Source organism: Lissotriton vulgaris, chromosome 1_1 (genome assembly GCF_964263255.1).
Source record: "Lissotriton vulgaris chromosome 1_1, aLisVul1.2, whole genome shotgun sequence".
Taxonomy (NCBI): domain Eukaryota; kingdom Metazoa; phylum Chordata; class Amphibia; order Caudata; family Salamandridae; genus Lissotriton; species Lissotriton vulgaris.
In genome coordinates this window covers 19,311,788-19,336,927 of record NC_141685.1, presented here as the reverse complement: position 1 = coordinate 19,336,927, position 25,140 = coordinate 19,311,788, and the positions used below count along the sequence as shown (strand labels likewise).

Genomic DNA, 25,140 nt, shown 5'->3' with positions numbered 1-25,140 from the left:
GTTAAACATACACGGTTTAAGACCTTGAAGGCAGCCTACAGGGTGTGGCAAGGAGTGTCAAAAAAACTTGGTTTGGGTAGATTTAATAACTATACGCGGCTATATACAAATTGCTCACTACCGAGGGAGATCTTTAGGGATGGCACCATGAGAGACTGGTATAATAAGGGCATAGGGAAAATAGGGAATCTAGTGGACAGCCAGGGGAACATGCTACAATTTGGGACCTTAAAAACGAAATTTGGGTTAGAACACAATAGTTTCTATAAATATCTTCAAGTTAGAAGTTTTTTAATACAAAAACAAGGTGGCCCGGCAGGAATGGGACCTTGTAAAATGATGGAATATATAGAAATAACCAATAAGTGTACAATCAGACAACTTTATGCGGAATTGAAAGAAAATAAAACAGATGAAAGGGCAAAATACTCACAAAAATGGTCTGGAAAATTGGGATCAGGGCTAGAAACTTTCCAGATGTCTTTGGATTTGGGCAGAACAGTGTTATGTTCCGCGACTCTCCAATCACAGCACTTTAAGACGGTATTTTCACTCTACCACACCCCGGCCAGAATAGCACAGTGGGGTGGCACGTCGGGTATAACATGCCCCCGATGTAATTCAAATGAAGCAGATATCATACGTATGTTCTCGCAGTGCCCACAACTGTTTACCCTGAAAAAGGCCATTGAGGATTATTTTGACAAATCACTTAGCCTTAGGATTAAACTCACTAATAAATTAGTTATACTAGGGGTGGCTTGCACGGCAGAAGTTATGCCAGTAGAGTTTGTTTTTGTCTCACTCGCAGTCTATCGTTTATGTATAGCAAGAAACTGGCTAAATAAAGCTCCCCCCCTATTCCAGGAATGGATTGCAAGCCTTCTGTCTATATACAACTTAGAAAAAGCAATCTATGAAAGAAAAGGAAGGAGTGCTAAGGCATTAGGTAATAGTATATGGCAACCTATTACGTTGTGGAAAAATAGTAGGATAAATCCAGGTCAGTGAAAGAAAGATCCTTTTTTTTTGCATTTCTTTTTTTTTATTATTGCTGTTTTTTTTTTTTTTTTCGCTTCCGATTTCTGTATAAATATGGGCACTATTTAATATGTATATATCTATATGATGATTTTCTTGCGCCATAAAATGTATGACAATGTACTTAATCACCTGTGCAATAAGTAAGCATGTGCTGTAACCATATGCAGGATAATGTGGAAACATTTCCTGAAAATGCTTAATAAAAAAGTTTAAAAAAAAAAAAAAAAAGGAACCACCCAAGGTAGTGACACAGTGGACCCACGGGGGACGCATGCAGTGTCAGCACACAGCCGCGAATCGCCATTACCTTCTATGGGGAAAGTTGCGGTTGAAAATTTAAAGAAAAGGGCCACTTAGGAGAGGACTTTGAGCAAATCCCTTTAGACTTAAGGGGCTCTAGAACCAACACCCACAGGAGTACCAGAGTACTCTATTTACCTCACCCAGGAAGCTGGGTGCATAGGTGTCCTTTGGTGTCGGGAATCGTCGTCGTTTTCAATGGCGATCTGCTGCAAAGTGCTGCTGCCGTCGAAGTGGAAAGTGTCCGGTGTGATCCAAGCCTGGATTGAAGATGATAAGAACCTGAAAGCAGAGGGGACAGAGTCTGGGTCACTTGCCAGTTACCAGGGGCACGATAGTCGAATGCCCACCGATGTCGGGTAATGTCAGGTGAAAGAGGTGAAGCTTGACTCTTCAGCCACGAGGACCAGGAGGCGTCGATAAAAACCAGGATCTGAAATCGAGCTTTCCCACAAAGGATGTTGAGTGCTGCGGTGTTGGTGACCGGATTGGACCCAACAAGCCTTGGCAACAGCAACCCACGCAGAAAGTAAAGAAATGCTTCGGTGTGGATCAGCAAGGTCCGAGGGACTCACCACGTGGTGGGGAGTCAGGGCACATCTGGAGCAACCAGGGAAGCCCAAAGAAAATCAGAGTTGCCTTCGTAGGGAACCACCAGTCGATGGACCAGAGATCGCGAAGGAGCCTCGAGCGGGAATGCAAGAAGCGGGCTCACAGAACACTCGTGGAGTGTAGGCCCACAATCTTCAGAGCAAAAGGTACTCGGGGCTTGGGCTACAAGTAACCCAAAGCACAACTTGAAGAGACGTCGGGAAGTCAATGCACTTGCAAATGTGCACTGTGTCAAGGAGTTCCGGTTCCACGTCACTCACGAGGGCTGCGGGTCTCAGCTTTGCTGGGGACTCGGGTCGGCCTCTGAGAAGTCTGGAAATCCACCTCTGGTGTTGTAAAGTTGTTGGTGTCCGGCAGGAGCTTCAGAAATGCAGACCGGCAAGATTTGTCTTTGGTGCCTGCTAAGCAGGGGAGTCACTCCATGACCCCAAGGGAGATTCTTCCGTCCTCTAGTCTTGAGTAAAGCGTCGAAGTTGCAGGATTCAGTTGCAGAGTTTCGTCCATGAGTAATCTAAAGTCCTGTTGCCAGGGGTTCCTTACTTATTCCTAAGAAAGGGGTTGGACTAACTCTGTGGACCTACCTATGGGAGGGTTTGGAAAGAGGGGTGGCTACACCCATTTCCTTTGTCCAGGTTCACGCCAAAGCAGGGGCTGGTAGCCCCGGCAACCGGTTTGAAATGGGCTATGCACAGGGATACCAAAGGTGCCCCCAGTGCAGACTTCAAAGAAGTCTCAGAGTGCACCAACCCAGCCCCAATCCACTAAGGCCTGTCTGAGTGGTGGTTACACCTCCCTGTGATAGGAAACCTATTGTCCAGGCCTCCCCTGCCGAAGTTTCGGTCAGCAGCAGGAGGCCAGACTCATGTCTGTGGCTGCAGCATCCATTTTGTGATGCCAGGGCTCTGTTAAACTGGTAACGGGTATAGCGTTGTGTACCTGTCTCTCCCTCTAGAAGGGTAGAATTCTACCCCGCCGCCAGGACTGGCGGGGGAGTAGGATTCCAAAGTGTTTGACACCAAACACGACATGTTTCAAAGTTAACATTTACCGCAAGGTTATAAGGCACTTAAGAGTATATGGTCTGGCTGCATCACAGAACAGCCTCAGAGAATAGGCTCCGAGCACTGCAGAGGGGCCCTGCTCATGCATGGGCACCCTCTCACACAAAACGAAGCACCCTGCCTTCAGGATTGATAAGGCCTGCCATAGGGGTGACTGATAGGTTTCTATGTGTAGTGATTTAAGGTAGATATAGGTAGCCTATATCTAAGTAAGGGGTGCATGCACTACCATTCCAAGGCTGCAGTAGCAGTCCTGTAGTGTCATTTTGGAAGGCTTCCCAGGGGTGGCATAATACATGCTGAAGCCCCTGGGAGGCCTCTGGGGTAACTATGCCCTCAGTACCCTCATATACAAGAGACTCACAAGGGTACCCCAGTGACCAAACTGGAGTGTACCTAAAATACTTGCAATCAATTTAGAGAGGAAGCAGCTAGCCTGGGGTCCTGGATAGCAGGGCCCCAGCCAGACTAAAGTTGAAAAACAGTGAAACATCAGCAAAAAGTGGGAGCAACCATAGGAAGCAGATCCTACTCTCCTACAATCTCATAACCTTAAAAGAAGTTACACCATGTATATGGTCTCCCCTGCAATGTAATCCTTAAATGCATCCAGTTGAAACAGAGTCTATAATTACTTTTCCCCGTTGCCTTGGCCTCATAGCATTCATATATTTATAATGCATGGAATTTTGCAATCCCTGTATAAACGCCTGGCTCTAATTCTTTATAATCGACTGGTTGTGACACACCAAGTCACCTGTTATAAAGAAAAGACGTCAGAATTGCACTGTAATGAGTTATCGCAGTCGAGTCCTGAAGTCACAGTGCCTGCTGCCAGAGTCAGCAGCCGAGGCGAAAGGCAGGTCACAGAGCAGCTGCCTGGAGCTGAAATGTTGCTTTTCTTTCTTCTGCTCTATTTTTCTAGCTTTAAATGGGTAGCAGAAAGAACATGATTATTTTTTTTAATCCTTAGATAATTAAGGAAAAGTTGGAATCTTTCTACATATTTCTACACATTCTCATCTACTGCAGCTTTTATTTTAAACTTACTTTTGTTGAACTTGTTTCTTATATCTTTTTGCAACAAATATCTAACAGGTTTATCATGTGTTTAATTTTGCAACTTGACCAGGAACACTTTTTATCTTGGTACTGTGTCATTCTTAAAAGTTAAGGATTAGACATTCATTCAAGTACCTAAATACACATAATAATAAATCTCTCCTATTTTCAGAATTTGAACAAAACAAATCCCTTGAGCTACGTCCTTTTGGTATGACTCCACTTCAAAGGGGAGTATAAAACAAGGCGTTACGTTGTCTTGTTGCAATTTCCTAATTTATTTATATTCTTTGTAGACATAAATTTGATCAGCCCAGCCAACACGTTTTGTCCATTCGGACTTCATCAGGTCTGAAATATTAAAAAGAATACAAAGAATTGATATACTACATGTACACATTCACATACCAATTCACCTACATAATCTTTCAAGCCAAAACATGGACACGTTACTCCAACCTACAACGTACCTATGTAACAAACATTTATGATCATTGAATGTATACCAGCGCATGTTATATTTGCATATACATCACTGAGAGTGCCTTGGTCTTGGGGATTGGTCTCCCAGTGACTCTTCTCTGTCTCCTGCATCACCCTTTCTGGTGATAATTTGGGGAGCAGGGGACCCCAGACAATGTATCCACCAAGGGACCCCAGAGAATTCATCCACTATTTCCTTGGACCTAGCTTGTGCTAGACCTTCCAATCCTAGAGTCTCCCAATTGTTCTCTCTTATCTCCTGGCCGTCACATCCCTTGCTTGGACCTTCCAAGAGGAAATCTTTCATCATCGCTCCCTGTCCGCACGAAAAAGACTGAAACTCCACAGAAGTGCATTCAGGCATCTCCCCTGCACTCTCTCTCACTGCCACTCTCACAAGTAATTCAACAGGTCTAGAGCACTCTGTGAGAAATGGTTTCATGGTTGCATGGTTGTCCCCACTTTTTGCTGAACTGCTGATGTACTATGACTGAGTGTGCCCTGGGCTCCCTACCAATCAGATACCCATTTTTGGAAGAAACAAGGGAACCCAATAGGTAATTAAGGACCTTGGGTGGCAATTTGTGTAACAACAGTGGTCCTTAAAAAACTTTATAGAACATTTAAATGAGCTATCCAGAATAGTTAACACACTGATAGAACACAATGGTTGACTGTGTGTAACTATATAAGTGGTCAACGGCGTTTCGATCCCTTTGAACGGGTAATGGGATCATCATCAGGACTGCATGTATCACTTCCCTGAATAATTATTAACTGCTTGTGGGAAAAGTTGGGGGAAAAGGCAGAGAAAGTATTTCAACGAGATAAACAACCAGCATTGTAAATACATATTTAGGGAAGGACCATGTAATGTCAGGCACCCTGCGAGAAAAATTGCTAACTACATGCTGAATAAGGAATAGGGAGAACAATAAGATTACAGTGAAAGAATGAGGCATTTGTGAAACCGTTAGAAGCTCTCCTGATAAAAAAAATGACAGAGCATCTTGCAGTAATGACCTCAAGATGCTGTATGAAAGGTGAAAATAGGAACGCATCCTAGCAGGAACCGCAATTAAAAGTAAAGTATAGGAGTTTACTGGAATTATGGTTACAGGGCAGCAACAAGCGTAAGAATTCACAGTCGAAGCGCAACCAAGGTGGCGTAGAGTGAGCCGGCAATGCCGAGAACAGATGCCAGTCGGTACAAGCAATCTGTCAATAAGGGGCAAGTGCTGTGGCTTTACAAAAGTGTCAAGAGCTGAGATAACCAAGTGAGCATGCCAAAACTGGGATGCAGGACTACCCTCAATGGCAACGTGGTGTGTGCAATCTGTTAAGTGTAAAGAGAACACATGGACGTGGCAGGACAGAATTAACACGAGCTGTGATAAACATATGAAAGGAAAGAGTGTACGTGCAAAGATAGAGAATATAGGACTTACCTCAATGGCAACGTAGTGTGCAATCTGATAAGGTGTTATGAGCACACACGATCCCTGTGGTTGGAACAAAATTTGTTTGTGATTACGAGCCTGTAGAGAAGGAATATGACACACTACAATAAGGAGTGCAAACGGGGAAAAAAGCGAAGTGCCAGTATACCTGAGTCCAGGGCTGTTGGGGAACAATAGTTAAGGATAGAAATTCCACGTGACGGTTGAACCACGCGTCTGGCGTCTGGAAAGGACGATGCCTATGGGAGGGGAATTAAAGAAAAATGCACACAGCGGGCATTTGAAAAATGACCTAACACTAGTGTCTAGGCTGAGTGGCTGCCCCCCAGCTGCTACCACGAGACATGTTTCTGGACCCCTGAATCCAGAGCCTGCTCCTCTCAAGGGCTTGAAAAAATGCACATCCTGGGACGAGGTGCCAAGCCTCCTCCCCCAGGATGGGCAGGGTCCCTGAAGGGGAAGCTTCAAAGGCTTGCCGCCTTTGTGAGCTTCCCCAGGCCTTTTGCTGCTCCCAGCAACTGATCCCCAGCGGTTCTGACCCACACTTTGGGTTGGAGAACTGGCGGGAAAACTAAGTGAGGAAGGGAGGTGTGTCCACCTTTGCCAACCCCACCCCGCAGGTGGGGGAGGCAAGGTGAAGCACAAATCACAGTCCCATCTTGCAGATGGGGGGACCTAGCCAACCACAGTGAGGCATATGCCCCCTCCCACTGGACGGTGGCATAATAGGGGGTGTACCCCCCAAGGAAGAAACCCATTGGTCCCAACCTTTTACTTACCTGTAAGGCCCCTACATTTAGTATTTAAGGGCACCCTGAATCCTGCCTCCTCAGAACAGCAACGACCAACAAGAAAAGAAGAAGGACCGAACAGCTGTGCCGAAGTTAAGAAGAGGAGGACGCCTACTGACTTGGCCCCAGCCCTACCGGCCTGTCCCCACCTCAAACCTGTAGAAGCGAAACCCCGGTGTGTCCTGCAGCCGGGAACCTCAAGAACCTCGAGGATCTGCCCTGCCATCCCAGGAAAAGACTTTCTCTCCCTTGAACACTGGATTTGTTCACCAACAGACTCCATCTCTGGGAGAATCTGCAACTCTGCACCCGATGCCCACGGCCCCAGTTTGAGTGGCCCAACACCACTGTTAGATTTGGGGTCTCTTGTTGGCACCAGTAGGTACTTGTGACACATAGGGACCCTCTCCTCTAGTCAGGGTAGGGGGATTACACTCCTAAAATAACCCCTGCTCACCCTCTAGGTAGAGTGGCGCGAGCAGTCCAGGATTATTTCAGAGGCGTTGTAAGTTAAGCAGTTGTGACCACATAAAGTAACCCAGTGACAACACTGCAAATGGACACCACACAGGTTTTATATAGAGCTACCACAAGACCATAAATGACAAAAATACACACTATGATTACTTTAAGGCCCCTACATTTAGTATTTAAGGGCACCCTGAATCCTGCCTCCTCAGAACAGCAACGACCAACAAGAAAAGAAGAAGGATTTAAGCTTAGTTCAGTTCAGTTCTTAGATGCGACACTTTGCGTCAATGTACCTTAAGTTGCGTTGCGCTTCCACGACAAGCAATGTCGCAGCGATGGGAAATGCAGCAAAGTTCAGATACAAAGAAATAAAGACATTAAGATCTTCCAGATGCTGCACGCTTATCGGGGATGCGAGAAGTTCTCAGTTCGATGCATGACCTACAACGGCGACATCCAAGACGCCACAGTAGCGGCAACGCTCTTCTCCCATGATGCGTGAAGCTTCCGCTCGATGCGGCAACTACAGCGGCGACATCCAAGATGTGACGGCAGCAGCTCCGACGGCAGCGCGCTTCTCGGGGATACGAGGTGCTCTTGTTCGATGCGGTGCAATGCGACAGTTCCAGCGGCGACACCCTCCTTTGGAGTTGCGACGGCAGGCTCAGCGACGCCGACACACTCCGACTTCGTTGCGAGATTCTTCTCCTAATACGGTGCAGTGCGACAACTACAGCGGCGACACCCTCCTCCAGAGTTGCGACGGCAGCAGCAGCGACGACGACATGCTTCCTCTTTGTTGTGGCACGCTTCTCTCCGATGCGGTGCAGTGCGACAGTTCCAGCGGCGACACCCTCCTTCGGAGTTGCGACGGCAGGCACAGCGACGGCGACATGCTTCTTCTCGTTGAGTCGCGCTTCCAGCTCCTTGCAACACGCAGTTCCTCCGAAGGCCCAAAACAGCAGCAGGCACTTCCACAAGAACTCTGGGGAGCTGGGGGTGAAGTCTGTTGTCCCAGAGACTTCAGCAGGAGCAAGCTCTTTTCCAAGCCCTTGGAGATCCTTCACAAGTTGAAAGCAATGTACACAAAGTTCCTTTCTCCTTCCTTTGGCAGTAAGGCAACCACTGCATGCCAATCCCCCAAGCAGCACTTACGCTTGGGAATAGTCTCTCCTCAGTTTCTTCAGGTTCCTCTCGTCGGTAAAGGTTTCTTCTTGTAGTCCAAAGTGATCTAATTTCATGGGATCAGGGTCCCAATATTTATACCCCAAAATCCTTTGTTCTCTGAGGGGAGAGGGGCCTTTGCCCAGTCCAAACCAGTTCTGAAGCACTCTTTTTACCAGACTTCTCCTTTTCTTTCACAGTGCAGGGCAGAAACATCAGACGCCCCACAGGAGATGGAGCCAGCATTGTGGAAGGCAAGTACAGTCCTGGAGCACTCTGTTTACAGGACTTCTACTCTTCTTTCAGTGTGCAGGGCAGAGACATCAGCCGCTCCCCAGGGGGTGGAGCCAGCATTGTGGAAGGCAGGCACAGCCCTATTCAAGGTTCAGGTGCAACTCCTCCCTCGCATCTAGATGCAGATCTCTCTATTCACCACTGGGTGACTCAGCCTGTCTCCTAGAATTCACCAGCCCTGTCACTCACAAAACCAGACAAAGGAATACACAACCTAGCAGAGGCAGGTTTGAATGGTTAGACAAGCAAATACCTACTTTCTAAAAGTGTTATTTGCAAACACAGAATATTAAAATAAACTTCACTAAAATATGTATTTTATTATTCTGAGTCCAGGCACACTAAACTCGAATTTCTACCATGTTCTTTGAGACAGCTGGGATTATAACACGTAATAACTCTTAGTCCATTCTGGCCTATAAGAACAGGTAGCCTTGCAATAGTGAAAAACGAAAATGGCTGTAATTCATTATTAGGACATGCCACACACATCAGGGATTGTCCTACCTTATACTTACAATGCACCCTGCCCTTGGGCTTACCATAGGGGTGACTAATCTGAAGAAAGAAGAAAAGGGAAGGTTTAGGGACTGGCAAGTGGGTGCACTTGCCCAGTCAGCATGACAGTACCAGACTGCTTGCAGGCTCTGCAATGGTATGCCTTAGACACATTATACAAGGCTGCTTCTGTGGGTGGCCCAACTAGTGTTGCAGGCCCACCAGCAGCATTTGGATTTACACGCCCTGGCATACTCAGTGCACAAGACTAGGGTCTGACAAGTAAACCAAATAGCCAAACATGGAACCACTGATTAATACATCAATTTACAATAGGGAGCACTTGCACTGTGGCACTGGATAGCAGTGGCACAGTGCCCAAAGCATCTAATACCAGCAGAAATACATGAGGCAACAGCAAAAATGGAAGGGAGACACACGCTAATGGCGCCAGGTCTAACAACCACGATAAGGTCTCCCCGGCGATCCTGACCTGAGATCCAGTGATCCCTGACCTGCTTCAAGCTTCCAGCGACGCCTGCAGCCTCAATCTGGAGGGTCCCCCCAACCGTGACCAGGAGCTGGTAAGAAGATTCGACCCTAAAAGACACCCCTGCACCCGACACCCCGCAGCCTTGGGTGGCCCAACCGATGGTGTCTAGCCAACCCCCCAGCATCCCAACTTACCTCTCCAAGTGGTGATCACTCCCAGAAGACCTTCGTCCCTGAGCCTGCAATGTGTTTGCAAACCGGAGAAACCCATTGAAAGTAACAGGGCACCAGACGACAAACCATCACCCTGCACTCGTCCACCCTAGTGCCGTTGTGAGTGTTCCTTTGGTGCTAACTTGAACCCCCATTTGTCCTGAGCTGAGGTCCAGGAGCTTTGCTCCCACAACCTTGTGGCCTGCTCGTGAGCAGCCACCATCCGGAGGTCCCCTATCCCCCATTGGATAACATTGGGCCTCAGCACTCTGCACCCGGCCGCCCTAGTGTCACTGAGGGTGCTTTGAGAGTGCATCCTCGACCCCGGAAGACCCCTGAGTCTAACCCCAGAAAACCAACTCCCACAACAAAGTACTTACCTGTTAACCAATAACTCTATTTCCTCCCATCGGATAACATTGACTCTTACCTATGAAAACATTTCTAAGTGTTGAGTTGGAAAATCTATAAAATCCTATATAACTCTGTACAAATAATCAAAACACATTTACCTATTTACAGAAAATGTCCCAATCCAGTATCCAGGTATACTACACTGTGTAAGAAAAGTAATCTGCAAAGTCATCTACATGACATCATATTGAAAAGTCATTATAAAGTATATGTACAATAGTTTAAGGTATTGCGTTTCCAGTAATTCTACTGTAATCAAACCAAAGTATATATACAACTGCAAACCAAACTGTATTGATACTGCAAAGTCTAAAGGTTGATTGCTTTATTTCGATATGCATATATCATAAAAGCAGTACAAAAGGTAAAAACAGCATGTCGAAAGAGTATGACTGTACATATAAGAATAAAAGAATAAAAACACATTTGGTCAGCATAAGTTAATTAAGAAAGAATTAAATTGATATGGACAGTCTTTTAAGTCGAATCAACCAAGCCCATTTTAAAAACTTGGAAACGGCACAAACAATAGGAGGGGCTGTATTGGTTAAAAGAATCCGGAGGGCAACAGAATACTGGCGAGTGCCCAGTTCTCTGCAAATAGGTCCAAGCCAACGTGATCTGGGGCGCCCATAGTCCGGGCATTCGAAGAGAAAGTGTGGCACCGTCTCTGGTTTATCAGGACAAAGAGCACAATGGCGTGCTGAGGGCTGGGGTTTGTTCCACCTGGAACAGAGGTCGGCAAGGGGTAGGGTTCCTAACCGGAATTTGATATACAAGGACCCGTCCATGGCGATGGTAATTAAGTCCTTGTAGGGCTCGAAGGCAACAACATCTTTTATCAGCAGGAAGACTGCGGTGGTTTTGCAGTGCTGCTGATTGCTGATGCGCTTCACACGGACCCATTCCCAGTAAAGTTTTTTTAGGGACTCCTTTGAAGGAGCTGAGTGGCTAAGCCAACAGGAGTCCAGACCAAGATCCCCTAAAAGTTGTTTAATTTCCTTAAGCCATTTAATCCTGTGCCAACCATCGGAGTGCATCACCTCTGCTAGACCATCAGCATAGGGTTTTAGCTCCGGAACCCTCCACAGGCGAGCCCAGAGCAAGAGAGGTCGGAGGCGGGCCTGGTCCCCTATTGCTTTACAGCCTGCATCCATAAGGACTGGGATTGTCGGGCTACTCATCGGAATGGCAAGGAGGTCTTTAATGAATTTGTTCTCAGCCTTGCTCAATAAGTCCACTTTACCTAGGCCCCACAGTTCAGCTCCGTAAAGTGACGCGGAAACCGCACGTGCTTTATATATGTCTATTAGAGGGGCAACACATTGTTTGGTTGAGTTATTAAACTCCTTGAGGAGGGCCATCCCCACCCTTTTATGACCCATTGTCATTTTGTTGATGTGGGCGGACCAGCTCATCGCATCACTTAAACGAATTCCCAGGTAATCAAATTCTGCCACTCTTTCAAGGGGGGTGGAGTTCAAAATGGGAGGACGGCCAAGTTTACGAGGTGGGTGCATAACTGAATACTTGGTTTTGTCCACATTGATGACTAGTCCTCTGGTGGTGCAAAAGTCCTGGAAGCGGTTCAGTAGTGTCTGTAGTCCTTGGGGGGTTTTAGAAATGAGGAGGGTGTCATCGGCGAACAGCAAAGTTGGAATTTTTACGCCTCCCAGAGTGGGAGCGTCTGCTGGTTCGCCGAGCAGGTGTTCTACCACCCCATTAATGTAGAGGGAGAATAGGGTGGGAGCCAGGACACAACCCTGCCTCACTCCCCTCTCGACCCTGATCTTATCGGTCTTTTCCCCATTCAACCCCCATCTAACCTGAGCGTAGGTGTTGTTATGCAGTTTGATGAGGAGGTTTAATATGTACGGAGGCATCCCTAATCCATGTAACACCCTCCAAAGTTCCTCCCCAGGAACCAGGTCAAAGGCAGTCTTTAGGTCGATAAAAGCCAAGTAAAGACTGCCTTTGCCTAGCTCCACCACCTTCCAGTACAATAACAGGAGCCTGAAGACCTGTTCGATAGTTCTGGTGCCTGAACGGAACCCGGCTTGCATGTCAGACAGAATGTGGTTTTGATATGATATGATATGATATAGTTTTTATAAAGCGCGGCTTACACTCCAAGGAGCATCTTGGCGCTAGTGGTAAGAGTGTCATCGGAAAAGAAGGAGGGAAAGTGCTGGCAAAATAGGGGGGGGGGGGAGTGCTGAAACTAAAGAGAGTTAGGTTAGATTAGTTTTAGAACTAACGTGTCAGGCGCATTAAAAATCCAGGTTTTGAGGGCCTTGCGAAATAGGATTTCAGAGGGGATCTGACGCATCTGGGAGGGGAGTTTGTTCCAGGCTCTAGCTCCCAAAAAACCTAGCGATTTGCCACCTTTGGTTGCGAGCCTGAATCTAGGGACCACCAGTAGGTTCAGGTTGGAAGACCTGAGTGATCGAGAGGGGGTGTATTTTCCAAACCTTTGGGACAGATAGGAGGGACCCGACTGGTGGTAGGCTCTGAAAGTGATAAGCAGGATTTTAAATAGTACTCTCTTATGAATGGGCAGCCAGTGTAGGGTTCTAAGTGCTGCTGAGGCAGATGACCTCCTGGGCAACCTTAGTACTAGGCGGGCTGCGGTATTCTGCACCATCTGCAATTTGTGCAGGACGCTTTTGTTGGAACCTGCATAGATGCTATTGCAGTAATCCAGGCGGGATGTGATGAGGGCCACTGCGATTGTCTTCCTGGCCGTCAGGGGAAGGAGGTCGAAGAACCTTCTCAAGCCCTTGATGATGTTAAAGCAGGACCCTGCCACGGTACCTGCTTGTTGCTTGAAAGAGAGGGCTTCATCAAACCTAATCCCGAGGTTGCGGGCTGATTTGATTGTGTTTGGCGGGACCTCAGCATCTTGGGGCCACCACTGTTTCGGGCAGAAGAGGTTAGCTTGACCGAAGGGGAGGATTTCCGTTTTTCCTGAGTTACACTTGAGGTGGTGGGTTCTCATCCATTCAAAAGTGGCGGTGAGACAGTCTTTCAGATTTTCTTCAGCTGAGGTAGTGTTGTCTTGGACCAGGATGAGCTGCGTGTCATCAGCATAAGATATTGTGCTGATGTTGAAGGAGCTGATGAGCTCTATCAGGGGGGTCATATATAAGTTAAAAAGAATTGGGCTTAGGCTAGAGCCCTGTGGCACCCCTGTGTTTAGTGCCTTCTCGCCTGACCGATAGTTTCCCAATAGGGTGACTTGCTTTCTATGGCTAAGGAAGTTTTTTAGCCAGTTTAGGGCGGTTCCTGCAATTCCCAAGTTTGCCAGGCGGCCAATTAATACGGGATGGGAAACCGTATCAAAGGCCGCCGACAGGTCGAGCAAGATCATGACGGCTTTTTTGCCTTGGTCCATTGCTGTCTTGAGGGTCTCTACCGTATGTAGGAGGGCTGACTCCGTGGAGTGTTTTGCTCTGAAACCTGCTTGGCTAGGATGTAGTAGGTTGTTGTCCTCCAGAAATGCGGTCAACTGTTTGTTTACTGCTGACTCTGTGAGTTTAAACAGTAGTGGGAGCAGCGATATAGGGCGGAGGTTGGAGAGTGTGGTGGGGTCGGCAAGGGTTTTCTTTTGAAGGGGTTTCACGGCAGCGAGTTTCCATTCAGAGGGAATGGCAGCGGTAGCAAGGGAGGAATTGATAATATTGTTTATAGTGGGATTCACGGTGTCCACTATGGTTTGGAGTAGCAAAGGGGGACACGGATCGAACGGGGAGCCTGACTTGGTAGAGAGGATAGCTTGGCGAGTTTCCTCCATGCTGACCGGGGCAAAATTGCTTAGCTGCAGGTTTTTGTTGGTTGTTGGTAGGTTTTCCTGTAAAAGGGATTCGGGGGGGTCTGGAAAGTCTTTAATTAGGTTTTGAATTTTTTGTTCGAAATAGTCCGCAATTGAGTTGCACAGGGTGGGAGAGGGTGGGATCTCTTGCCTAAGGATTCTGGGATTCATGAAGTCATCGACTATTTTGAAGATTTGCTTTTGATTGTTGTTAGACTTAGTGATGGCTTCAAGGAAATGTTCTTTTTTGGCGGTTTTTATCATTTCGTGATAATGTTTCCTAGCAGTTTTGTAATCTAGGAGTTCAGTGTCGCTATAGGTGCGACGCCATTTCTTTTCGAGGGTTCTAACCTCTGAGCGCTTGTCTTTGAGGTGGGGGGAGAACCATGGGGCACATTTTTTGTTATGCTTTTTTCTCACTATTTGCGGATTGGGGGGTTTGCCGAGATTTGTGATCCATGTGCAGAAATTGCTGTAGTCTGTTTCAGTGCAACCAGTGGGGAGGGGTTTTAATTTCTCGGCAACGAGGTGCAGACTGGGGGAGTTTGCTAGTTTTTTCCAGTCTGTCTGTGCCTGAGTATCAACTCTTGGTTTGGGAATGTTTGTCCTTTTTTTAAGAGCGAGGTTGAAGGGGATTAGCCAGTGGTCAGTCCACGTTTGCGGCAGAGGAGTTGCTGTAGTAAGGGTAGTGAGATTGGTGCAAATGCAGTCCAGGATGTGGCCTGCTTTATGCGTGGGCTTCTTGGTCAGTATTTCCAGTCCCAGAATATCAGTGAGTTCATTGAGCCATATTGTGTTAGGGTCGTTGACTTTGTCCAGGTGGAAATTTAAGTCGCCCAAAACGGTGAAGTTGGCGTATTTCATGGCGAGAGTGCTGAGTGCCTCTTCAAAACTAAGTGAAAAACCGTTCTGTGGTCCTGGTGGGCGGTAGATGAGGGCACCGGCAAAGGTGTTCTCATCATTTATCTGGATGCGGAAACCTATGCTTTCTGCTCCCTTAATGTCCGATATCTCGAACGTGGAGCATTTTATGGAGTCCCGGTGGATAATGGCAAGGCCACCACCTCTTTGTTCCTGTCTGTCAGCACGTTGAATGAGGTATCCCTGTGGAACAGCCTGGGCTATAACAGGGTTGCACCATGCTTTTAGCCAGGTTTCGGTTACAAATAGTAGGTCAAAATCGTTTTCTGTGATAAGGTCATAGATATGAGCTCCATTTTTACATATTGACCTAGCGTTGATTAGGGCTCCTCGGACCAGGGTCGAGTCTTCCGTAGCGGGTGACCATTTCTCTGGGGTGAGAGTGGTTTTACATGAGTGGCAGCTTAGAGGCCCTAACCAGTTGTCGACATTGATCACATTGTGACAATTTTTGCAGTTGTTGTTTAGGGAGAGGATTTTTTCTCTCGTTAGAGTAGGCATTGGGTTTGTACATACCTTAGATTGGGCGGCGTGGCGTGCCCTAAGCCCGGTCGTGGCGCGGACGGGCGCAGACGGGCTTGCCTTAGGCGCGCCTTCGGCGCGCAAACGGCGCTCCCGCTGCGCTCGTCCGCTGCGCTGGTATGGCCGGCACATTTGTAGTTTTCAGGGGGGGCGTGGCCTCGCAGTGGGCGTGGCTGTCGGCTTAGGGCGTTCCTGAAAGAGCGAGGGGTCGCTGTGTCAGGGGATCGAGGAGGGCGGTGATAGCGCGTTTAAGTCGGCGCTTTAGAGCAGATAAGCCCAGTGATGTTTTTTTAAAATTCAACAAGAAGAAAATAGTGCAGTTTTTTAAAAAGTAAACACACACACAGTCCTCCGGCTTCCGCCTCAGAGGATGACACACTCAACTACAAGCGCTTCCAATCAGCGTATTTGTAGTTTTCAGGGGGGGCGTGGCCTCGCAGTGGGCGTGGCTGTCGGCTTAGGGCGTTCCTGAAAGAGCGAGGGGTCGCTGTGTCAGGGGATCGAAGAGGGCGGTGATAGCGCGTTTAAGTCGGCGCTTTAGAGCAGATAAGCCCAGTGATGTTTTTTTAAAATTCAACAAGAAGAAAATAGTGCAGTTTTTTAAAAAGTAAACACACACACAGTCCTCCGGCTTCCGCCTCAGAGGATGACACACTCAACTACAAGCGCTTCCAATCAGCGTATTTGTAGTTTTCAGGGGGGGCGTGGCCTCGCAGTAGGCGTGGCTGTCGGCTTAGGGCGTTCCTGAAAGAGCGAGGGGTCGCTGTGTCAGGGGATCGAGGAGGGCGGTGATAGCGCGTTTAAGTCGGCGCTTTAGAGCAGATAAGCCCAGTGATGTTTTTTTAAAATTCAACAAGAAGAAAATAGTGCAGTTTTTTAAAAAGTAAACACACACACAGTCCTCCGGCTTCCGCCTCAGAGGATGACACACTCAACTACAAGCGCTTCCAATCAGCGTATTTGTAGTTTTCAGGGGGGGCGTGGCCTCGCAGTGGGCGTGGCTGTCGGCTTAGGGCGTTCCTGAAAGAGCGAGGGGTCGCTGTGTCAGGGGATCGAGGAGGGCGGTGATAGCGCGTTTAAGTCGGCGCTTTAGAGCAGATAAGCCCAGTGATGTTTTTTTAAAATTCAACAAGAAGAAAATAGTGCAGTTTTTTAAAAAGTAAACACACACACAGTCCTCCGGCTTTCACCCATTGTGAAATCCTCCCCAAAATGGCTTTCCCCGCTAGTTTCTGACTCGAGTCTATTAGGCTTATGGGCCTATAGTTCCCAGGTAAGTCCCGGCTGCCCTTTTTGTAAATGGGGACTACCTCAGCACCTCTCCAGGAGTCTGGCACAGGTCCTCCCTCAATGATTGCATTAAGAAGTGCTGAGATCAATACCCCCCAGTCTTCAGGATAGGCTCGGAGGATGTCTCCTGGGAGGCCATCCGGACCAGCTGCTTTTAATGGCGCCAAAGTTTTAATCTGCTTTGTAACATCCAAAACAGAGAACAGTTCCAGGTCTCGATCTAGAGTGTAAGGAGGGAGAATGAAGGGATCATTTAGTGGGCCTTCAGTGGCAGAATAAAGTTTTTGGAAGTGGGAAAACCATGTCTGAGCGTTGATGCTGCAGGTCCTCAGGGTGTCGTCGGGACGGTTCCTGTTACCCACCAAATCCCAAAAACCTTTGGCATCTTTCCCACGACTGGCAGCCAAGAGGTCCTGCCAGTCGTTATCCTCCCACTCCATCTTAGCGTTTTTTTGGCAGAGTGAGTAGTGCCTCCTGGCCACCCTAGTCCTAGATGGTATTTTAGACTTAACCGCTTCAATAAGAAGCGACTTCGCCTCCCTGCACTTCTGGTTGAACCAGCCCTGTCTAGCCCGTGAACGCGGTTTCCTTCTGTTGGTATTAGCTGGGACTACGAAGAGGTCACTGATAGCCTGGGTTAAGGTGCAGAACCTAGAGGTCACCTCCAACAACCCTTCCTCACGGGGGTCAAGATTATATAGAGCTGAGGCAAGAAGCTGCCTAATGACAAAAGTTTTCTCCTCTGAGAGTGACAGCTTCGCCCACTTTAACCGCCGTCCACAGTTAGAAACTGCTGACAGATCCGGGGCGGGATTACAAGTAGTTCTGGACGTGTGCCCTGGCCTGTTGTAAGTATGGACCCCTGCTTTGTCAGAACCAGTCCTGCCATTGGCAGCCCTCAGGCCAAACTCCATAGATATGGAGTTGATCTGAAGGGCCACTTCTGTCCACTTTTTGATAGGGCTAAGTTCTAGGGACGGTATCCCCCACCTGATATCATATTCCTCTTGATCTTTTAGGATTTCGAGGTCCAGGGGCTCAAAGGTGCAATTGAAATCGCCCACCACCAAAGTACAATACTTGTAAGGTGACGAGCGGAGCTGAGCTTCTAGGCAAGTTATAACTGGGGATTCTCTACCCCCCTTCGTACCTCGGGCATAGATGTTAAAGATGTTTAAGATGACTCGACCCTGGGGGTTTTTCAGCGATATGTTAAGGAGGTCCGGGCATTTAGTATCCCGCTCCACCACCCTGCAATTGAGTTCAGAGGCCACCCAGATGAGGAGGCCACCAGAAGGGCGACCCCTACCAGATCCCGCATGAACAGCTGGTATAAAGTGGGTGGAGTATCCTGCCTTATGTAGGGGCTCCTTACTCCAGGTTTCCTGGAACAGGCATATGGAGTATTGCTCCACAAGCGAATTCCAGTCTGGCAATGCTAGCTTCCTCTCGAGGCCTGCTACATTCCAGCTGAAAACCCTAAGGGGTGGGTCCGTCACAACTGCAATGCTACAGGTCTCGACGGGAGCCAGTGAGTCCGCAACACCCACAATAGGAAAGCTAGCTAGGGGGGTCAGGAGATGCCCTCGCCTCCCCTTGGCCCTTTGCAATCTCAGCAGTGACCAGGCATTGTGGTATGGTCGAAGGGCTATGAATTTTGGAAAAAGGGGTGGACTCGACGACGGGACTCCAAGCCACAGAGGCCTCCCCAGAGGCGTCACAGAGTCAACAGCCCCAGGGACCCCAATTCGGCAGTAGTGGAACTGGCTGGGACTGCTGTAGGAAAATTCCCGGGGAAAATTGACCATGGACGCTGTTTTGAAAAGGGGGCCCTGGATGGAAAAGAGGGGTAGTCGGGGCCGGCCACGGGTAGAAGAAAGATAAATCAACAGCATCAACTCCCGGACCAGCCGCTGTTCGCCCTTGGGAGCATATTGAGTGGGCGGCTCTTATGTCTTGAAAGTTGACCACCACGCAGTCTCCCTCAAAAGGTTTTTTCCCATGTCCAATCCAGCCCACCCTGCGGACCCCAAGAATCAGGCCATCTACACCTAGTGGAAGGGGTCTATTGGTTTTCATCCAGTGGATGACCTTATTTTTTAGCGCCTGGTGAGTTTCCTGCTGTGTTTCTTTTAGGGGGGGGAACTTTGATGAGAACAACAATGTACGGGTGGCATTCGGGGGGGAGATTTACCGGGGGACACTTACGTGGCGGATTCTGCTGGGTAGCCACTGGGGAGGGATTTTTAGGCAAGGAGGGATTTTTAGGCAAGGAGGGATTTTTAGACGAGGGGGTGGAAGGGATAACCTTAGAGGTTATTGCTACTCCGTTGGTTTTAGCCAGCGCAGCAGACGCAGGATGCACGTTTGGACCAACCCCTCCCTTCTGTTGATTCTTATGGGCAGGATTAGGCGCAGATACCATCGCTGCTGGGGGGGAGTGCCGTGCACTTGGGCTACATGAATGGAAACACTCGGCCTTGCCTGCTTCGCACTGGCCTGGGAGGCTGAAGTTGGTGCTTTCCCAGTAGCCAATGTTTTGGCCGGCAGTGTCAACTGGTCTCTGGATAGTTGACTCACTGGGACCCCTTTAACAACATTCCTGTCTGAGTTGATCTCACTAGGCTTAGGCTGTAATTTCAACAAGGTTTTCAGGGAGAAAAAATTGTCCCTGGTGGCCTGTTCGAACTTGTCCAGCCTATCCCCCAGGCTCTTAACTTGGTCGAGGAGTGGAATGAGCAAAGACTTTACCAGTTTCTCGAAGGGCTCGAGAGAGGTACCCTGTTTTGATGGAACAAGTGCTGCCGGGACCAAGGGGGAGGTATCGGGGAATCGGCTGCAAGCTGAGGGGGGCTGGGATTCCTGAGGGATTCGAGCTCTCCGGAGTCCAAGTATGAAGTACCCCTGTGGAGCTGTGTCCTAGGGCGCTTGTAGAGCATGGAGTAACTTCCCTTCTGAATATTGGTCCCCCTTTTCCTTTTCCTATGCACCCGGGAAGGTCTAATCTGGGGCAATGGTTTAGGATCGGGTGTGGGAACAATAGAATCAGATTGAGACCTACTACCAGGCGAGCTAGCTATAGAGTGAGATGGACCAGAATCTACAACCTCAATACAGAGACTGCTTGGGGGAGAAGCTGATGTCAGGCTTTCTATCCTATCTATTCCTGCCTCTAACGCTACAATATGTTGCTCATCAGATAGGGGCCCAGGCGGAGGTGCGGTGGGAATGGAGGTAGATGGGGACAAGGCATGTGCCGCAGCTCCCAGGGAAGAACGCTTAGATGGAAGAAGGTCAAGTGAGAGGCGGCGTTCCGTCATTGCGATCTCCTTTTCAATGACGTTGGCCACCCTGGTGATAAATTTGTCCATAGTGCCAATCATCGTGGAGCCCCCCAAAGCACTTTCTCCACCGCCCCTCAAAGCTTTGCCGGAGCGAGTTGACATGATGGATGCGGGTCCCACAAGTGAACTCCAGGGACTTGGACCCAAGGCAGAAGATGTAAGGGGGGTGGCCCAGCCCAGCCTCTGTCAGCCCCTGACGGCCACAGACGGCCCGCCCTCTGCCCGGGCTCCGCCCGGCGTCGCCCGCGCGCGTCCCGCGACGCGGAGGGGTTGTCCCGCCTTTGTAGCGCCTCCGGGTGCGAAGACAGCGGGAAACCGGAAGTCCACGCAAAGCCCGCTGGGAGCTGTAGTCTCCAGCCGCCGTAGAATGGTGATGGCGGGGAGACCTACAGCGTTCCAGACCCAGGGGCAGAGGCTGCGTGTGGCGTGCTGTCCAGAAGGTAGGTGTGGCCAGTAGACCCCCGCTCCACCGAGGGGTTGTCCCGCCTTTGTAGCGCCTCCGGGCGCGAAGACAGCGAGAAACCGGAAGTCCACGCAAAGCCCGCTGGGAGCTGTAGTCTCCAGCCGCCGTAGAATGGTGATGGCGGCGAGACCTACAGCGTTCCAGACCCAGGGGCAGAGGCTGCGTGTGGCGTGCTGTCCAGAAGGTAAGTGTGGCCAGTAGACCCCCGCTCCACCGAGGGGTTGTCCCGCCTTTGTAGCGCCTCCGGGCGCGAAGACAGCGGGAAACCGGAAGTCCACGCAAAGCCCGCTGGGAGCTGTAGTCTCCAGCCGCCGTAGAATGGTGATGGCGGCGAGACCTACAGCGTTCCAGACCCAGGGGCAGAGGCTGCGTGTGGCGTGCTGTCCAGAAGGTAAGTGTGGCCAGTAGATACTGCAAAGTATAAATCACTTACCTGTGCCAGGTTTGGTTGGTTCTAAGAAATAAACATACCTAAATAATATTTTTATACAAAGCAAATTGGTCTAAGTGCAGTCTTTGAGTGTGTGCAATCATTTGCTGATTGAGTGTGTACAACAAATGCTTAACAGTACCCTCTGATAAATCCTTACTGCTCGCCCACACTACCACAGATAGAGAGTAAGGTGCTATCTATTTTTAACTCTGCCTACCTTTGGGGTTCCACTGGACACTGTGCACACTATACCTCACTTTGGTATAGTACATACAGAGCCAGCTTCCTACATACTCACACTGCTGTCTTGTTCAGACACTCTTCTGCATACACACCTTGTCATTCACCTGCAGGCAGTGCAGCTAAGGCCAGACGCAGCCCTGGCATACGCAAGGACTCACTTTTCCTGATGCAGAAAGTGGCCAGGGATCTCTGAATCTGGCTGCACTAACTTCTCTTCAAACGCTAGCTCTCATCAAGCTTGTGGCCAGTGTTTTCTAGGTCCCGATCTCTATAGCACCACAAAGCCCTTTACTTCTTAGACAAAGCAATTCAAATAGTTGTCATTCTCCTTCTCACAATTCTATCATTTTGCGTTAAATCAGTTCATTAATGTTATTCATCTGTGCCGATTTCTGTCCATTAACAATCTGATTTTCATTCTGCAGATGACTGAAGAATGGACAGCAAAGCAACATGTTAATTTGCTAACATGCAGCACAAAGTCAACACTGTCAAAAAGTTTTTTTGAAGAGGTGAAGAAGCCTCAGAGCTTGAACAAGGAAACAATGACTCAAATCCAGGAGTGATGAGCAACTGGAAATCCTCAAGTACTGAAAACTACTGAATACAAACATTGTTTTTCTGACTCAATACTCTACATTGAACATTAACAAAGCTCCTAAGTGAAAATAACCAAAATAATTAATAGGGATGAGCTCTTTGCACTAAACAGCCTCTGAAATGGAAAAGGAACACGTGTAAAATGAGAGCTCAGTGCACGTACTATTTGTAAGAATATTTTGTGTCAAAAGAGACCTTTGGAAAGTCATTAAAGCTGAACACAGTGCACCTGAGAATAACTTCTGTTATAGCTTCAAACTGATGGTACTGGAAGAATGCAGCAGAGAAGATAAAAGCAACAACATTTTATCCCCGCACAGAAAGTGGGAGCTTTTGTTAGCAATACCAATCCACTCAACATAATGAAACAAGATGTATTTGAAGTCTCCATCCTATTTAAAATGAGAGAACAAAAGCAGTGCATAAAAAGTCATTGTTAAAGATCTTTCAAAGACCTCAACAAAGCAAAGACGGCAGAGCACAACATTCAGTGTAGAAGATGCACGCATCCACCTCTTTCTCGACCTCCTCATAACTACGTAGAACCTTCACAATGAAGGACTTTCTTGGTTGATGTTTGTCTCGTTCGGAAAAGGGAAGGTAAAAGGGACCTTCTGGTGATATTGAATGCTATTATCCTTTACAAGCCTATTTCCTACCTTGACCTGAATGAAAAAACCTAGCTGATGTGTTAACACTAAACATGTCAGATGCCTCATCAGTGCTTTATAAAATTCAAAATATGTAAACGTGTGTAAATCTTAGAGTTTCAACATGATTATAATTCTGTATGAGAACCTACATGGGCATACATTGGAGACATCCTCATAGGTGCTGTGGCCCAGCTCAGTAAAAGTTTATAGGATAACGTAGGCTTGCCCTAGAGGTGACAACATAAGCACTCCTTGGCATGTATGTGAGACAAAGCCAAGCCTGGAGACATTAACTCCAGAAGACAATGTTATACCTGTTTTGAATTCAATAACAGCTTTAGTTGTCAATCTTATCTCAATCAAAATTAGATAACACACGGTGGGGAAAAGCCTTATCAGTGCATTAAATGCCAGAAAACCTTAATTCAGAAAAGCAGTTTCACTTACCAGGAGAGAACAGACACTGGGGAAACACCCCAACATTGCTTTGAATGCCATAAAATCTTTAATCAGAAAATCCATTTCACTGAGCATGAGAGAATACACATTTGAAAAACCTTATCCTTGTTCTGAATGCAATAAAAGCTTCCATCAGAGAAGCAGTCTTACTCAACATGAAAGAACACACACAGGGGAAAAACCTCATAAATGTTCTGAATGTCAAAAAGGCTTCATTAAGAAAATCGGTCTCATTCACCACGAAAGAACACATACTGGCGAAAAACCTTATCAGTGCTCTGAATGCCAAAAAACATTCCATCATAAATATATCCTCACTCAACATGTGAGAACACACACTGGGGAAAAACCTTATAAGTGCTCTGAGTGCCAGAAAGGCTTCATTCAGAAAACTAGTCTCACTTACCATGAAAGAACACACACTGGGGAAAAACCTTATCAATGCTCTAAATGCCAGAAAAGTTTCAGCCAGAAATCCAGTCTTACTTACCATGAAAGAGCTCATACTGGGGAAAAACCTTATAAGTGCTCTGAGTGCCAGAAAGGCTTCACTCAGAAAGCCAGTCTTGCTTACCATGAAAGAACACATACTGGAGAAAAACCTTATCAGTGCCCTGAATGCCAGAAAAGTTTCACTTGGAAAAAGAGTCTTACTAAGCATGAAAGAACCCACTCTGGGGAAAAACCTTATGAGTGCCCTGAATGCCAGAAAAGCTTCATTCAGAAAACCAGTCTTACTAAGCATGAAAGAACCCACTCTGGGGAAAAACCTTATCAGTGCTCTGAATGCCAGAAAAGATTCATTCAGAAAATCACTCTCACTCAGCATGAAAGAACACATACTGGGGAAAAGCCTTATCAGTGCCCTGAATGCCAGAAAAGTTTCACTTGGAAAGCCAACCTCATTCGACATGAGAAAACCCACACTGGGGAAAAACCTCATCAGTGCTCTGAATGACAGAAAAGATTCTGGCAGAAATATAATCTAATTATACACAGGAGAAAACACACTGTGAAAAATGTATGAGTGCTCAGAATGCCCCGAAAGCTTCCATCAGAGCCGGTCCCACTCAATATGAGATGACACACACTTGGGAAAAAACGTATCAGTGCTACGAATATTAGAAAATCTTTAATTAAAAAGTGGATCTCATTTAAATTGAGATAACAAACATTGAACAAAAAATGTATGTGTGCTCTGAATGCCATAAAGTCGCCATCTGCCAGAAAGTGTAACATCTTTGCAAATTATGTTTTCACACACGATGTTTGAGGGATCTCTATAATTCTTATGAATATAAATGGCAGTTTGCATAAAGTGCATGCTCTGAAGTGCTATATAACGAAGAGCTGTTGAGATGAACTCATTCATGACATTTGACAAATTATTTAGGAAAGGCCTTTACAAATGATCATTATGTGCTGGCTTTTCATTGGACTTGGGTGTGGTGCCGGAGTGCTTATACAGTGGAGAAAGTGCAAATTGTTCTTAGCAACCAAAGATAGATTTTTAGGAGGTGCCCCTGAAACGATAAGAAGGGATTTGGCAGGATAAAGCTCATAGTCCCTAGCAGACCGGCATGTCTATAGGCCCTTTGTGTTGCTGTTGTTAACTAGCAGTCCTTCCAACAATGGAGCGGAGTAGACTTGAATTGAATGTGCCCAAACAACCCAGCCATTCCATCATCCCTTCCAGTATCCTAACTTGGCTAGTGGCCTTATCCGCAAGATGAGTAGTAGATATCTCTTTGACAAGGACCTTGAAGGTGTCCATAATTTGCACAATTGAATGTTCAGGATTACGTTCTTGGGATCAAGTGATTCTATTGTGGGCGATCTGCACGATTAATCCCTAGTGTCTTGAATTCCTTCCTTAGCCGAGTCCTTCGCACGTAGTTTAGTCGGGCAGATGCATAGAACGTGCAATAACGATTCCTTTGACTGATGGCACAAACTTCATTCCATATCCCTCAATGTTCTTTCTCCTGCCATTTTTTTAACAAATCCCGTGTGGTGATCTCCCCCAACCTCAGTGACCAAAA

The 25,140-nt window shown here is 47.6% G+C and overlaps 1 protein-coding gene across 2 annotated transcripts in view; it reads left to right on the top strand.

The window, feature by feature from the left end:
• LOC147736996 (uncharacterized) overlaps window positions 1-24,334 on the top strand; it is a 100,955-nt gene extending 76,621 nt beyond the window's left edge. Inside the window, exons 3-4 of one of the 2 annotated variants that reach the window (XM_086956458.1) lie at window positions 21,812-22,421; window positions 22,478-24,334. In XM_086956458.1, the coding sequence (XP_086812584.1) occupies window positions 23,172-24,056 (885 nt within the window). In that variant the 5' untranslated portion in view covers window positions 21,812-22,421; window positions 22,478-23,171 and the 3' untranslated portion in view covers window positions 24,057-24,334. Of the gene's footprint in view, window positions 1-21,811 lie in introns of both variants that reach the window. The other variant, XM_086956403.1, reaches the window with a different exon arrangement.
• Window positions 24,335-25,140: the final 806 nt, after the last annotated feature.